The sequence below is a fragment of the Pan paniscus genome, chromosome 13, assembly GCF_029289425.2.
Source record: "Pan paniscus chromosome 13, NHGRI_mPanPan1-v2.0_pri, whole genome shotgun sequence".
In the NCBI taxonomy this organism is placed as follows: domain Eukaryota; kingdom Metazoa; phylum Chordata; class Mammalia; order Primates; family Hominidae; genus Pan; species Pan paniscus.
In genome coordinates, this window is record NC_073262.2 from 84184522 (window position 1) to 84201348 (window position 16827).

Sequence of the window (16827 nt, forward strand, 5' to 3'; positions counted from 1 at the left end):
TACCAGTGTTTCCTGCAATTATATTAGAACCAGCAAGAAAATGGGCTGGGCAGTTCTAAATACTACTGGGGATTATGGCAGGGCTTTAAAGGAAATATAAGCAACTTTTCAAACTGATTTTTTTTTTTTTTTTGGTTTTTGAGTTTTATTTTTCTTAACTCACATAGGTTCTACTGGAAGGACTACATCATCAAAGACCCAAACGTTATTTCACCATAGTGATTATTTCAAGTAGCTTGCTACTTGGACTTATTGTACTTCTGTTGATCTCATATGTTATGTGGAAGGTAAGCATTTAACAATTACCAACATTAGTCTACTAAAAATGACATTTTCTCAAAGCCAATTTGACTTCCAAGTTATTAGATTTAAATATTTCACTATTTTAATGTTAACTTTTTATGTTGCTCAGTACTGATCTCACATTTCTCTTCAACACCAAAGTCTTTCTAGAAAAATATGCATTCTTAATTTGTTTTGAAAGACGTTCCTTTTAAAAAACCATTTGGAAAAGATTGCAAATTACACGGAATGTCAATTTTGGAGAGAATGTGGTGTGTATCACTGAGAATTTCTGCATTAAAAACAAAAATGTTTCTTTAACCCGGTATGTCCCCACTAATTTTTACTGATTACCTCTGTTAAACCTTTATGACTGATGTTACAAGGGATGCAGTTTAAGAAATATTGGTGTTAACTGCTTAGATATTAGAAATGAGTATAGTAGATAAGAGAGTGTTCATAACTATACACTAGTGATTATGTAATGCTATTTTCAGGCTGGCTTCTTTAAAAGACAATACAAATCTATCCTACAAGAAGAAAACAGAAGAGACAGTTGGAGTTATATCAACAGTAAAAGCAATGATGATTAAGGACTTCTTTCAAATTGAGAGAATGGAAAACAGACTCAGGTTGTAGTAAAGAAATTTAAAAGACACTGTTTACAAGAAAAAATGAATTTTGTTCGGACTTCTTTTACTCATGATCTTGTGACATATTATGTCTTCATGCAAGGGGAAAATCTCAGCAATGATTACTCTTTGAGATAGAAGAACTGCAAAGGTAATAATACAGCCAAAGATAATCTCTCAGCTTTTAAATGGGTAGAGAAACACTAAAGCATTCAATTTATTCAAGAAAAGTAAACCCTTGAAGATATCTTGAAATGAAAGTATAACTGAGTTAAATTATACTGGAGAAGTCTTAGACTTGAAATACTACTTACCATATGTGCTTGCCTCAGTAAAATGAACCCCACTGGGTGGGCAGAGGTTCATTTCAAATACATCTTTGATACTTGTTCAAAATATGTTCTTTAAAAATATAATTTTTTAGAGAGCTGTTCCCAAATTTTCTAATGAGTGGACCATTATCACTTTAAAGCCCTTTATTTATAATACATTTCCTATGGGCTTTGTTCCAACAACCATTTTTTTTCAGCAGACTATGAATATTATAGGCCTAACTGGCAAACTTCAGACTGAACATGTACACTGGTTTGAGCTTAGTGAAATGACTTCTGGATAATTATTTTTTTATAATTATGGATTTCACCTTCTTTCTGTATATATACATGTGTTTTTATGTAGGTATATATTTACCATTCTTCCTATAACACACCTTTATCAAGCATACCCAGGAGTAAATAGTTAAGAACCATCTTCAAATCTTTTGTTATAAAATATTCTTATTCTGAAACAAAAGATTGTGAGTGTTGCACTTTACCTGATATACACTGATTTAAAAAATACAGAAACCATACCTCACTAATAACTTTAAAATCAAAGCTGTGCAAAGACTAGGGGGCCTATACTTCATATGTATTATGTACTATGTAAAATATTGACTATCACACAAATATTTGCTTGGATGTAAATCTTTGTTACCCTTTATAAGTGTTACCTTACATGGAAACGAAGAAACAAAATTCATAAAAATTCATAAATTTAGCTGAAAGATACTGATTCAATTTGTATACAGTGAATATAAATGAGACAGCAAAATTTTCATGAAATGTTAAGTGACAGGTAAAATATTTTTATAGTTTGTTCATACTATATGAGGTTCTATTTTAAATGACTTTCTGGATTTTAAAAAATTTCTTTAAATACAATCATATTTCTTTAAATACAATCATTTTTGTAATATTTATTTTATGCTTATGATCTAGATAATTGCAGAATATCATTTTATCTGACTCTGTCTTCATAAGAGAGCTGTGGCCGAATTTTGAACATCTGTTATAGGGAGTGATCAAATTAGAAGGCAATGTGGAAAAACAATTCTGGAAAAGATTTCTTTATATGAAGTCCCTGCCACTAGCCAGCCATCCTAATTGATGAAAGTTATCTGTTCACAGGCCTGCAGTGATGGTGAGGAATGTTCTGAGATTTGCGAAGGCATTTGAGTAGTGAAATGTAAGCACAAAACCTCCTGAACCCAGAGTGTGTATACACAAGAATAAACTTTATGACATTTATGTATTTTTAAAAAACTTTGTATCGTTATAAAAAAGGCTAGTCATTCTTTCAGGAGAACATCTAGGATCATAGATGAAAAATCAAGCCCCGATTTAGAACTGTCTTCTCCAGGATGGTCTCTAAGGAAATTTACATTTGGTTCTTTCCTACTCAGAAACAACTATATATTTCAGGTTATTTGAGCACAGTGAAAGCAGAGTACTATGATTGTCCAACACAGGCCTCTCAGATACAAGGGGAACACAATTACATATTGGGCTAGATTTTGCCCAGTTCAAAATAGTATTTGTTATCAACTTTGTTACTTGTATCATGAATTTTAAAACCCTATCACTTTAAGAAGACAGACAGGGATGGGTTATTCTTTTTTGGCAGGTGGGCTATATAACTATGTGATTTTGAAATTTAACTGCTCTGGATTAGGGAGCAGTAAATCAAGGCAGACTTATGAAATCTGTATTATATTTGTAACAGAATATAGGAAATTTAACATAATTGATGAGCTCAAATCCTGAAAAATGAAAGAATCCAAATTGTTTCAGAATTATCTAGGTTAAATATTGATGTATTATGATGGTTGCAAAGTTTTTTTGTGTGTCCAATAAACACATTGTAAAAAAAAGAATTTGAATTGATATTTAAAATTGATATTTAAAAACAATTTGAACTGATATTTCATCTTGACTTTTAAAGCCCTAGAGGCTAATTGTTAGTAACATCAATTTCTATTAGGATATCCGTTTGGCCACACAGCAGGAGGTTAGAGCAATGGAGCATTACTGAGTTCCTCCCCCTGTCAGATCAGCAGCAGCATTAGATTCTCATAGAAGTGCGAACCATATGGTGAACTGGTATGTGAGGGATCTAGAGTGCCATGTTCCTTAAGAGAATCTAATGCCTGATGATCTGAGGTGGAACAGTTCATCCTGAAACCATTCCCCCATCCACGGAAAAATTGTTTTCCATGAAACTGGTCCCAAAAAGGGTGGGGACCACAGGTTTAAAGCATGGCCACATTTCTTTATATTAAAAAACAATTACATGTTACTTTGGAATCATTTCTTCCATGCTTCCTCCATAAAGACTGATAAGTCTTGGATGCAATCTGTAAAGAAAATACATTATTTCATCAACTTATTTTGTTGTTTTTCACACATACACCTAATAAGTATGGTACACAATGCCAATGCCAAATACAAATTGATAACAAACACAGCATTCCCAACAGAGCTGTAATCTAGAAAACTGAGAAGGTCTGATAAATCAACAACAGTAATTGCTCTAAAGCCTCCTTAACTGACTTCCTTGATTGTCCAATGCTCTCCATTACCTCTGTAAAACAGTCAGTTATGCCTCTAGAACACCCATGTCTAGTGGGCACCCCTGCATGCTTCTTCTAACCACTGAGTGTCACAATGCCTACCAAGAATGTGTTTGCAGGTTCCTAAACCTGTTTATACCACTTGCTATGTAAAATTGTTCCCAGGGGAAGCTGAAAGCTCTGTAAAGGCCTAATAAAAGCAAATTACTGAACAAAACGTGTTACAGTAATTATGAGTGAGAGGAAACTAAGATGGAAGGATAAAAATCTAACACTTTACTATTCAGATGGCTCCACTAAAAGGTTTAACATCTTGATCCATTTTTAAAAATCCAAAATGGAAGTTGTAGACATTATCTGTAGTTTATGCACAACAGTAAGTTAGAAAGCCAATGTAGACACGCATAACCAAAGAAAATGCCTTGGGTCTACATAACAGTTGAATAAATGTAAAGTTGCTTTTTATTTATTGAAATTTGTGCATGTCTCTTTATGCTTCCCTGATTTACTGATTTTTTAAAAACTAACCAACTGCCTGCTTTGATAGTTCAGAGAAGAGAGCTTTCGTTGTACTATTAGATTTATGTTTACTGGTTGACATATAAGCGGTGAAATAAATAGACTTACCTAATATGGACCTCTGATGCAACTTCCATTAAATCACCATCTACATTCCAAGGGAAACAATTTTCTGAAGCAGTTTCATCCTCCTCCTCCTCTGGATTATATCCACCAGTATTATTCCTTGGATGAACTTTTACTTCCTCAACAGTGTAAGTCTCAACAAATGGAAAATTGAACTAAAAATAAACACAAATAATCATTATACTTGGTTTATCTCTAGCTACTAACGCAAATCAAAGTTCACTGAGCCCTCTCTCACAAGTAAATATCAACACGTATGCTGACATTTTAATAGCTTTGAGACTATGAACAGGGATCTCCAACTTTTTTTGGAAGAAGGAATCTCTTATCCAAAGCCTTTTGGGTTCTTTTAGATCTAGCACCTAGAAATCTTGTTTTATGACAAATAGTACATATCTGTGAGAAGTTGCATACAATAGTGATACTGTAGATTTTTCAATTAAAGATAATCTTTAATACTGGCCTGTAGATACAGAAGACATAATCCATTGAGTTTATCAACTTGTCAATTAGTTTAGCTGACATAAAGCAAACTAGTACAAGTTTCACACTTGGAATTTAATTTGGAAGAACGCAAGTCTAAACTTCTGAAGATAAAATGGGATGTATGTCTTCTTTTAAAAGAGAAAGCCAATCAAATATGGATTTTAAAAGGTGTTTGCCTGCCCCATTCCCACTTTAACAATGGACACAAGCTGCAAGATCACTGTTTACTTACCACTATAGAATGGTGCAAGGTAAACTTCAACTTGCGTTTTTTCTTGTTTGCCTAAGGAAACTATACTGAAAAAGCACTATGTATTTTGACATAATTAAGAAAATATAGCCAAATAACTTGAGCAGAAATGTATAACTACTCATTTCAGTTTTCAGAAAAATGACATGAGATACATTCCTAATTAAACATCATCTACATAGTTTTTCCCCTTTTCCACATGTAAACCTCAATGAAACATAGTTTTAAAAGTTGACAGAAAACTAGTATTTTCCCCAACACCCATATTTTACATATGTAGATACCAAGGTCCAGCCAACTTTCCAGTTTATACTGTAAACACAGTTAAACAGTAGATGATATGATGGCATCAGCTGTTGTGACTGAGGTACAGAATTAGAGGGCCCCAAGCAAAACTGTTTGACAGTAACTGCATTAGACCTCCTACCTTGGGTATAAAGCCTTGGCTACATGCCTCATCCTTGTAGAATTATCTACATAATCATTCATGTTAGTTGATAATTCATTTAAAACACACAACTGCCTGTTATGATCTAAATTATATTTCCCTCCCCCACCCCAACTATGTTCAAGTCCTAACCCCTGGTACCTGTGAATGTCCCCTGTTTAGAAATAGGGTCTTTGCAGGTAGAATCAACTTAAGATGAAGTCATTAGGGCGGGCCCTAATCCAATATGACTGATGTCCTTATGAGAGAAGAATGCCAAGGATGGCAGAGTCAGAGACTGGAGGGATGCAGCTGTAAGCCAAGGAATGCCAAGAATTGACAGCCACCACCAGTAAGTCTATTATCTTAAATCAGCAGTTGTCATGTGCACACCTCACAAAATGAAGATCTAGCCATCCTTCAAACGCTTTAACTGTGAAGCCACAGACGCTGTTAAGTGGGACTTTCGGGAGCCAAGAGCTTAGTATCCTGTGTGAGGGTATGTTTGGGGCATGGGGAGGAGAAGTAAACAGTTACAATTTTGATACAGGGGAGTGCCATGATGGTGCAAGCGTGGAGTTCAACGGAGGAAACAAGAGGAGGCAAACAGGCTACGGATGTTGGGAAAGCTTCCCATTTGAATTGAGCCTTAAAGAACATATAAGATTTAGCCTGGAGAAGAAAGTCTGGAGAGAGGAAGCATTTACAAAACTAGAGGCAAACCATGGTCAAGCAACTACACAGAATTCAGTGTGACTCCTAGGTGCTCAATCATGCCCCTTGGCCCTCAAATTCCTGTATTGAAATCCTCGCCCTGTATACCTCAGAACATAACTATATTTGGAGATAAGATCTTTAAAGAGATGATTAAGCTAAAATGATGTCTTTAGGCCCTCATCCAATATGACTGGTGTCCTTATAAGAAGAGGAAATTTGGACATAGGAAAAGGCATCAGGGATGAACAGAGGAAAGGCCACTCACTTGTGGGTGCTGTGAGAAAGCAGCCATGTGCCAGCCAGAGAGAGAGGACTCAGGACAAACCAAACCTGCTGACACTGTCTTGCAGCTCTAGCCTCCAGAACCATGAAAGAAATACATTTCTGTTTGTTTAAGCCATCTTTTCTGTGGTATTTGTTTTTTTTTGTTTGTTTTTTTTTTGAGACGGAGTCTCGCTCTGTCGCCCAGGCTGGAGTGCAGTGGCGCGATCTCGGCTCACTGCAAGCTCCGCCTCCCGGGTTCACGCCATTCTCCTGCCTCAGCCTCCCGAGTAGCTGGGACTACAGGCGCCCGCTACCTCTGTGGTATTTGTTATGGCAAACTTAGCCAATGAATAAAATGCCAAAACACTGGGAATGTGGTGGAGGGTGGTAATAAGAGGTGGGGTTACAACACAGGCAGGGACCTGGATACAAAGGCCACGTGTTCCAGACTGAGGATATTCCATATTATTCTGACAAGAGAAAGGCACTGAATAATTAAGCAGGAGAGAAATCCAATGTGTGTCTTAGAAAAAAGTTTCTCTAAAAAGAGGTATGGAAGACAAGACCAGAGAACCTGAAGGCCAAAAGGAGGCTACTGTAAGCAAGAAAGGATTAAAGTTTGAATTAAGGTGAGGGAGAAATTTTAGAAACATTTAAGAGGAGACCAACAGAACAAGTTAGGGGACTGGTAGTGAGGAATGAGGAAGAAGGAACAGTTCAGGGTAACCTGGATGGGTAGAAAGTGGTGCCATTGACCCACACAGAGCAACGCAGAAGGAACAACTTTAGGGGAAAAGATAAGGTCGGCTGTAGACATGTTGGCTTCCAGATGCCGGTGAATTTCAGAACCTCTTCAGCATACAAGAAGACAGAGGTCCTGCAGATAAGACGAGATGACAGAACCCTTGGGAGTGCATGATGTTCAGACAGTTCAAAAGTGAGGGGCAATGAGGCCATCCAGGAGACGGCATCCTGAGAAGATGAGAGGGCTGCAAAGAAATCCTGGGGGAAGCACTCACATTTAAGGTTTTAAACTCCCTACCAAAAATGGTCACAATGAAAGAGAAAAGTGTGGACAGTGAGAAGGGGGGCAAAGCAATAGGATGGAGCTGCAAGGACTTTGAAGGGTAGTGTTCAGCCTCTATCTAATTTTACACAGAGATGGGGAAGGAACAGGAGCCACTCCGCACATGGTGGTTTCAATCTGTTTTACAGTGTTATACAGTAACATTCGCTTATTCAACCTGGTAAAAATGGTTCAGAGAAGCAGATGTTACTCTCCTTAAACTGAATTGCCACATTTTCCTTCCTGAATACCAGCACTGCTACGAATTATGCAGTAGACATGATTTTTACATAGATCTGATTTTCATAATCTTACAAAATTTATATAAATTCACGTTTTTAATGTCACCATGAAGGAAAGAGCCTAAACAAACACACCTGTGTGGATAATTAACAAATCAAATTAACATTGCTTGAAAGCAGTCACCCTGGGAATCAATCTTTCTTACTATATACACTATGCAAAATATTTTAGAATTCTTTGCAAAAAAAAAAAAAAAAAAACAATAGCATGGATTTTAATTTTTGAAAGTTGATAAATAAATCAGAGTTAAGGCCAGTGAATCACACACAGGCAACTGTTTCTTGTGTCAAAAGCAAGATATGCCTCGTAGAGTACATGAGAAAATATGATAAATCCTGCATAATATTATCTCTTAGAAAACGTCTTCCTATCGATACAGATTTTTATTATTTTCTGTATGTCTGTCTTTATGTGTAAGGTAACCATTGCTTTTAAAATCAGAAGAAAGGTATATTGATTTAAAAAAATGAAGAAGAAGAATGTTTACAAAATTGCCTGAGAGACTTGCCCCATAGGCAATTTCAAAAGAGACCTTCCATAAACAATTTGTGCAACATACACCTCCCCAAAATAAATACAGAACTTCTCAGGGGTACATTAATAGGTTAATACTATTTAAGTTCTCAAATAGAGGTACATGAATGAGGTTAATACTTACTTAACTTCTCATTTATTTAATAAAAAAGGATTCGGAAAAAATTCTACCAAGGTAATGACACTAATCTTGAGGAACATGGAATTTTGAGTGCTTTAAAATCATTTTCTTGTTTCTATTTTCTGACTTAAAAACAGCAATGAATATATAGTGCTTTGGGTTTTTTAAAAATTGGTTTTAATGTTTAGAAATTTATTAAAATGTGAAAGGGCATATATTCCTTTGAAAATCAATAAATCTCCATATTCCACCCAAACACATATATAAAACTGTTATGTAGGCTCACAACCTACATTATACCTGCTGATCTACTTTGACATATAAAGAAAGTGGGACTGTAACTAATTTTTTATGATTTAAGTTCCTAAGCAGCCCAGTTAGTTGTTCAATACATGAGGATCAAATAATGTTATTGACAGATCAAACTTCATGAAGATGGCCTAAGAAAGTTTGAAAATATAATGAGGCAAAAATGGAGAGATTTGCTATGGCTAAGGTACATAAGCAAGGTTCAGCTGCCAGTCATTGGCTGGGTTTACTCTCCTCCTCCTCCCGTCTGTTATCTCCCAACTATATCCAAGCACCATTTTATACCTTTAAGAATGTGTGGGCCGGACGTGGTGGCTCACACCTGTAATCCCAGCACTTTGGGAGGCCGAGGTGGACACATCACGAGTTCAGGAGTTTCGAGACCAGCCTGACCAACATGGTGAAACCCTGTCTCTACCACAAATATAAAAATTAGCTGGGCGTGGAGGTGTGAGCCTGTAATCCCACCTACTTGGGAGGCTGAGGCAGGAGAATCGCTTGAACGTGGGAGGTGGAGGTTGCAGTGAGCAGACATCACGCCACTGCACTCCAGCCTGAGTGACACAGCAAGGCTCTAACTCAAAAAAAAAAAAAAAAAAGAAAAAGAAAAAGTGTGAAACTATAGGGTTTTACAACCATACCTATGTACTTCAAAGACTCACAATTTCAGAAATTCACATATTTCAAGGATCATTTTCCTAATAATCAGGTCAAAACAGCTGCCAAAATAATATGGCTTGTAATAGTTACTGTTTCTCTTTAAAGCAAATCACTTAAGTGGAAATGTATATCTTCACATATTCTCATTTTGAATGAATATTTGTATAAAACTGTCATATTTTTAAATACATATCTACAGATCTATTTCAATCAATGCAGATATGCAAACAAATGTCAGGAAGATCTAAAGATCATAACTTTAGAAAGTCTGCTGCCATAATATCAAGAAGGCCAAACTCTCAAATTTCACTTCTTTTCATTCTGAAGAACAGCCTGAGTATGTAATTTTATCCTTAATTTATTTCACATTGCAATATAACACTACATTTCCTATTTTATCTTTGTGGTTACAGATACATAACCACTAATTCATCATTCAAAAAAGGCCAATCTATATTAATTCTGGTGGATGCTTTTCAAAATTTGGATGAAATAGATTGGGAAAAAGAAGATTAATATATTCAGAAGAAAATAAAACCTTCTTATGAGGCAGGATTCGATGTCAATTCTTGCAGCATCTTTTTCTACATGATTAATAGCTTTGCAAATAAGTAACAAAAAGAATTTACTATACCTGATTTTTTACACTGGCATATCTTTTCAGGTGTTTTATAAATTCTGGCCGAGAAGTGTTTCGGGCAATTATAAGAGCCATACTTCCATTATTTAATCTGAAATTAAATATTTCTATTAGACATTAAGAAGTTTACTAAGAGATTATACCAAAAATTATGACATACTGTTCCTTATAACAAGTATACTGTTTACTGAAAGTATTGGACAAGATAGATAAATCACCATGTTACGTTTACCTAAAATTCATAAACCGTATCTTGCTATTTTTTAAATGATGCAGGCTTTCAAATGAGTTTTATTAAATCACTGGCTTCCTTCTCAATAAGCTCTTACATTAGAGCATTTTACAAAACAAACCATCAAGCATCCTACTCACATATCAAGACATAATTTAAAATACAATGTAATTAGAAATTCTAAATGTGAAACTATGTTGTTAAAAGATGTATTATAGAAGAGTTAATATGCACAAGTGGTGTAACAAATAGCTCAACATTTTCTAAAATCTAAAGTGTGATTTAAATATTTATTTATAGACAGAAGGTCTAAGTGACATAGGAAATGAAATAAATCAAAGTGGCCTTTGGATGGATGAAATGGAGTGAACAAATGCTGCCACACATGTTCAGTTAAATGACTGAACATTTTAATCTTGCATAACTGTTCCATCCGATATAAGAGAGTGAAAATTCAGAGGTGTGATTTAGTGCCAAAACAGCCACTCACAAATGCATCAAGCTATAGAATGCAGTTTGCAGAAATACATACAAATGACTTCTAGCTTGATTTCAGTGCAAACATGAAGTTAATCTAAGAATAACAACAAAATAAAAAAAGAGCTCTTAGTATCTTATGAAAGCTCAGGTCAGAGCTGTAAGGGACCTTAGAGATTATTTCATCATTCGCTCATTTCATGTAGAAGGAAAAGACAACTCCAAGTTTAAGTGATTTGTTCAAAGGCACACAGAGAAAAAATGGTCATCAGCACCAATACTCCAGGTGCTCAGTATGCTTTCCATCATGCTTCTTCTTCCCAATTAAAAATAAACAGCACCAAAACGTTCATGGTAGTGTTACTGTGCATCTTTAATTGCATAATTTATAAACATTAAAAGCACTATCCTATGCCTGCCTTGCAATATTTACTTGAAATAGAAACACAATTTACGTGGCTGGCACTACTTTAAATGTCTCACATATATGAACACATTTAATCTTAGAATACTTAGAATATAAGAATATTAGTTCCTACTGGCAATTTGCACTGAGATATTTTAACATAAATTATTATTTATCATGGTGGGGGAAAAAGAAGAAAGTGAAATCTCCTGTTCAATCATCCTGAATCATCAGAAGCTACATCTCTGAAAAATCTCCGGTCAAATGAGTCTTGATCAAAAGGTCTTTGCAAAGATGGCATGTTGTGATTATAAACCACAGAAGAAATCTCTAATTAGTCATCCTTCTCTGAAAAATTCATTAATACTGATTAAGCCTGCAGAGTCAACAGTGGAATTCTAGTCAAGCGGAACATTTACGGAGTGGCTTTGAAGGAGCTATGAATCAATTGTTCCCAGAAGAGCAGGTCTACCCTCCCAAGAAGGTCCTTAAACAAACAGGGTTAGATAAACATTGTCTCAAGTCCCGCCAAACATAGCTCCTTGGTCAGCTAGCCACGTCTTCAAGTTTAGTCAGGGAAACTACATTACGAAAGCACACAGCTATCTAGGATTTCTGAAGGTGTCAGGGAAAACCACCAGGCTCAATTTGTAAATCACACAAGGTTCAAAATACTCCTTTGAAGTTTTAGCACTAGATGTAATTAATGAGGACCTTGCCATCTGGGTTTTCAATATCGAAGTTTGCAGTTTCTCTTTTTTCTTCTCTAACTTTGAATATTTCCCCGTTTATTGCCTATATTTCACAACACTCAGGATCCTTTCTCCTACAGTCTACAGGATTGGATTCAGGAAAGAAATATTTTCAGCCCCATAATGGACAGCTGATTAAGAAGAATGTGCAAGACAAGGAATGTCTATATCCTATGGATAAAAAGATATATATAAGATGTCTCATATTTTATTCAATTGAAAATGTGGGCAGGAGATTGATATGCACTACTATTCACATTAAATAGAACTGAAATGTTTCTTTTGACTAAAGGTATCTGATACGGTTTGGCTTTGTGTTCCCACTCAAATCTCATCTTGTAGCTCTCATAATTCCCATGTGTTGTGGGAGAGACCTGGTGGGAGATAACTGAATCATGGGGGTGGGTCTTTCCTGTGCTGCTCTCATGGTAATGAATAAGTCTCATGAGATCTGATGGTTTTAAAAATAGGAGTTTCCCTGCACAAGCTCTCTTGTCTGCCGCCATGTGAGATGTGACTTTCATCTTCCACCATGATTGTGGAGCCTCCCCAGCAACGTGGAACTGTAAGTCCATTAAACCTCTTTCTTTTGTAAATTACCCAGTCTCGGGTATGTCTTTATCAGCAGCATGAAAACAGACTAATACAGTATCAAATATACATATGTGTGATTTTCATGCTAAGGATATTTATGTTTGCATTAAAGTTGGAAAGCAAAGACATTCACAAGAAATATCAGTATTTAATATAATGTTCTCCACAACTAAATGAATAAATCAAGTAAAGTAGGCATAAAATTCTATCAATAAAACTTAGGAAATATTATTTTAGCCTCAGTGACGTTAAATAGTCAATGATTATCTGATAATTATTCCAGTTCAACAGTTGTTCTCAACCTCCTGTGATGACAAATCCCTTAGAATCTCTAATATACAAAGATAAACTACCTGTTAAGTTTCTAGCTAACCAACAGTTAATTGGATATCCTGGAAAAAAATGGTCTATAAGAAATGTATCAACAATTCAATAAAAATGCTTACTAACCTGGTATTAGGTGCCAAGCCTCTAGGTGCCACTGAACACAGGCAAGGAATTGCCATAATGCTGACATTCAAGAACTGACCCTGGATCATTTGCCATTGATCATTACAGTCTAAAGGTAATGAAAGTGATTGGTTATTTTCCCTCACCAGAGCAAAATATCAACAGAACCTGGCACAGTTCTCAAGGAGATACTTTTCGACTCACCAGATTTGGGAGATCCCTGTGCCCTCCTAAAAGAAGGAAAACAAAACAAAGACATAAAACAGGTAACGCGCGCACAGAAACACACACACACACACGCACACAAATCTATTAAATATGAGAAAATTAGAGAACTCATCATTACATATGTTAAATACTTTCTTCAATTAGATAGTAAAAACGTGTACAATTTTGTTGCTGCCAACATAATGTGTTGATTCATTTAAAGGTAAACTAGTATTATAAGGAATAATAATGTACTATTTCTTCAAAGACTATAACCCTTCTTTAATATGGCTTTAATATTTGTATTACACACTAGACCAAAATTATCAAGAGGGACAAAACTGTGTGTTTTGTTCATTTTTTGGTGCATTGTTGTATTCAAAGTGCCTGGCATATAGTAGGCACTCAAAAGAAAAGGGAAAGGGAAAAGGAAAGAAAGGGAAAAAAATAAAGGAAAGGAAAGAAAGGGGAAGGGAAGGGAAAAAGAGAACGGAAGGAGGGAGGGAGAGACAGAGGGGGAAGGAAGGGAGGAAAGAAGGAAGGAAAAAGAGAAAAAGGCTGAGTGAGTAGTTGTTTGCTTACTAGGACCTGTAAGAGTCTGTGATTCTATATTCTTTACTACTATGTTAGAAAAATAACCAAAGATCCTAAGTCTGATCAATTGTTTGTCAGAATGTTTTATGCTTTAAAGATATAGGTTATCTGTATTACATTGAGTTTTTACCTACCTTTCTTGCACATCATCAGAGCTGTTAAATGGTAAAAATGATATTTCACAGTCTTCTGCCCTAAAATGTAATGAAATTTGTTATTAACAGTCATTGAACCTGGGATACAAAATTTTTGGTTTAAGAAAAAGACTTACTTAAGTTTTGCCAGTGCCTTAACAACAGCAAAATCTCTCCGTTGGTTAGGGGACATCCATCGATATTTTTCTGCCAGAGCCAAAGTTCTTCCACCAAAGCCAAACATGGCTGAGAACCCAAAGCGAAGAAGCTTGCCAGCGGTGCTGAAGGTGCAGACGTCGACCAGCTGTACATGCCCTTGAATATTACATTAAATATTAATCAGTGAGTACAGTAGGACTTGTATCAAAACAGCAAACATAAGAGAGCATATTTATTGGCTTATAGGAGAATATCTCAAGGTACTGTAGACCATGAACATCCTCACTTTCTCTTTAGTTCCCTTTACCTATAACTACAATAATTACCATTTTTAACTTGTTCAGGTACTAGTGAAGAAACACAGAGTACTAAATTTTTCAGCTTATTGCTATTTCCTATAAAACATGGTCAAAGAAACAAAGTTAAAGTAGATAGGCAAGGTAAACACAGATTTAACATTAGTTTGGTGTTACATATACCTGAGCTTATATGCTTTTTACCAATTGGAATAATACAATATCTATAGACATCTACTGGCTGAAATTTTTTTCTGGTTATGTTTTTTCATTAATAACATAATCCTAGTCCTAGAGTCTTGGTACAGTCCTACATCAGTGTTGGATATACTTAAGGAGTATACATTAATGTTCTTCATCTGGTTATAAAATTATTATTTTGAGCACACTACAATAATTTTTTTCTATAGAGATTACAATAAAACTTCATTTACTGCTCTTTACACAGCAAGTATTTTGAAAAGACAGGCAATCCACATAGTAAAGCATTGCTTTTTGGTTTTTTAGTCAAACATTACTCTAAGAGACAAAGAACCTGCCTTTTCTTAAAGTCTGATGGAAATAAGATGGCCTTCCTTATATAAATCAACATTTCCTTATAAAATATGAGCTGCTTTGGAAGAATTCTTACCCATTATAATGTGCAATGTTGCAGTTATCACATGAGGAACTCCATGAAGAGAATGTGCCAATACATTGGTAGATCCTGCCAAAGCAATTTTAAAACATGCACTATTAGGGTAGAATGTGTTCAAATTAACATTTGCTTTTACTTTATGTAGATGTCATTCTGCAATGTTCAGATGAAAAATAAAAGAGAATTTATAAAATCAGGAAAGTTAATGTGAATATTAGAAGTTTAAGTTCTTATTCACAGTATAGATGCACATCAAATGTCTACACATTTGTTGAATATTTAAAATACTTAGAAATTTAAAAATAGTTTATAGTAACCGCTTACAGCTTTTTTGATCACGAATGTCTATTTTCTACCTCCCAAATGCTAGCTATATCAAAGCCCACTCCATCCCAACCTTAATGAATGGGTTTTTAGCTTCAATGCCAAAATGAGGATCAACAGCAAAAGGGTGCCTCTGGGGAGCAGAGACAAATGCATACATAAATAACAGAGAAAATAATCCAAATAATAACTCAGAAAAATAAAATAACTACAAACTACAAAAAATATGCTCTAAACACATTTAATGAATCTTAGAGGTAAGCTCTTAGCCAAATGAGAATCCCCTCTGTTATCTGACAAATGTCTCCTACATTGAAGAAAATGTTTAATTCAATTGTATTTCCCATGTATGAAGATTTGTATTTGAAACATTATGATTTCTAATTTTCATGATTATTAGAATTTAAGACACACCTGAATTTTCCCCACCAGTCCACAGAGGCAAAGAGCGCCCTAAGTCAGGCCCCTTTAATGTTTATGTGTAAGTGAAATCTGAGATACAGGGGACTATACCAGCTAGCCCTTCCCATTCCCAGGAGGCTAAAGAGAATTTAAAATTATTAAGAACAGAATGAATGAAGCTACAATTTTTCTTGAATTAAAGAATATAATAAGTAAGTCCAATAATAGCCAAGAGCTGTGAAACCATGGATGTGGTGTGTTCCAGTTATGAAGGCAAAGACCAGTCCTCTGGATTTTGTTAATCAGAAGCATTCCTATGTGATCATACATAATTGCTTCAATTTGCATTACTTTGAACTGATATGTACTTGGGTTGCTAAATTGGAGAAGCTGAGGCAGCTTAGCCATTATCAACCAAGAGGTCATTAATATCATAATTTTTTAGGTAACTAAGAATAAGCATATTTAATTATTATTAATTATAAATAAACACAATTACTTCTAGTAATACCAGTGCAAAGAAAAGTTTATTTTAAGTAAATGGCAAACTGGTTCCAACTGATTCACCAAAAGGCAAGTTATGCTGTGACCCTTGTTACTCAAAATACGGCCTACTGTCAAACAGGAATGACAATACTTGAGTGCTTATTAAAATTACTCTCATGAGTTGAGAAACAATGTCTTGTTCCTCAAGAAGACAATAATACTCATTCTCACCACTGTCATTAAAATAGTACTGGAAGTTCTAGCCAGAGCAATTAGGCAAGAGAAAGAAAGAAAAGGCTTGCAAATCATAAAGACGGAAGCTAAATTGCCTTTGTTTGTAGGCATGATCTTATTTATTTAGGAAACCCTAAAGGCTCCATGAATGAATTGTCAGAGCTAATAAACAAACTCAGTTAAGTTGCAGGACACAAAATCAACACACAAAAATCAG

The 16827-nt window shown here is 35.3% G+C and overlaps 2 protein-coding genes across 6 annotated transcripts in view; one reads left to right on the plus strand and one right to left on the minus strand.

Annotated features, from left to right (window-relative positions):
- Positions 1–4021, plus strand: part of ITGA4 (integrin subunit alpha 4) — an 82719-nt gene extending 78698 nt beyond the window's left edge. Inside the window, exons 27-29 of one of the 2 annotated variants that reach the window (XR_010109400.1) lie at positions 168–287; positions 780–1065; positions 2174–4021. Coding sequence is in view for 1 of the 2 variants with exons in the window: in XM_003823539.7 (XP_003823587.3) it covers positions 168–287; positions 780–875 (216 nt within the window). In the remaining variant the exon portion in view is untranslated. Of the gene's footprint in view, positions 1–167; positions 288–779; positions 2137–2173 lie in introns of those variants that run through there. The other variant, XM_003823539.7, reaches the window with a different exon arrangement.
- CERKL (ceramide kinase like) overlaps positions 2020–16827 on the minus strand; it is a 121585-nt gene continuing 106777 nt past the window's right edge. For all 4 annotated transcript variants that reach the window (XM_063595218.1, XM_034954603.3, XM_003823540.5 and 1 more), the window contains 8 exons: positions 15159–15233; positions 14210–14387; positions 14073–14132; positions 13342–13367; positions 13138–13246; positions 10221–10317; positions 4432–4604; positions 2020–3588 (listed from right to left, as the gene is read on the minus strand). In XM_063595218.1, the coding sequence (XP_063451288.1) occupies positions 3528–3588; positions 4432–4604; positions 10221–10317; positions 13138–13246; positions 13342–13367; positions 14073–14132; positions 14210–14387; positions 15159–15233 (779 nt within the window). In that variant the 3' untranslated portion in view covers positions 2020–3527. The remainder of the gene's footprint in view (positions 3589–4431; positions 4605–10220; positions 10318–13137; positions 13247–13341; positions 13368–14072; positions 14133–14209; positions 14388–15158; positions 15234–16827) is intronic.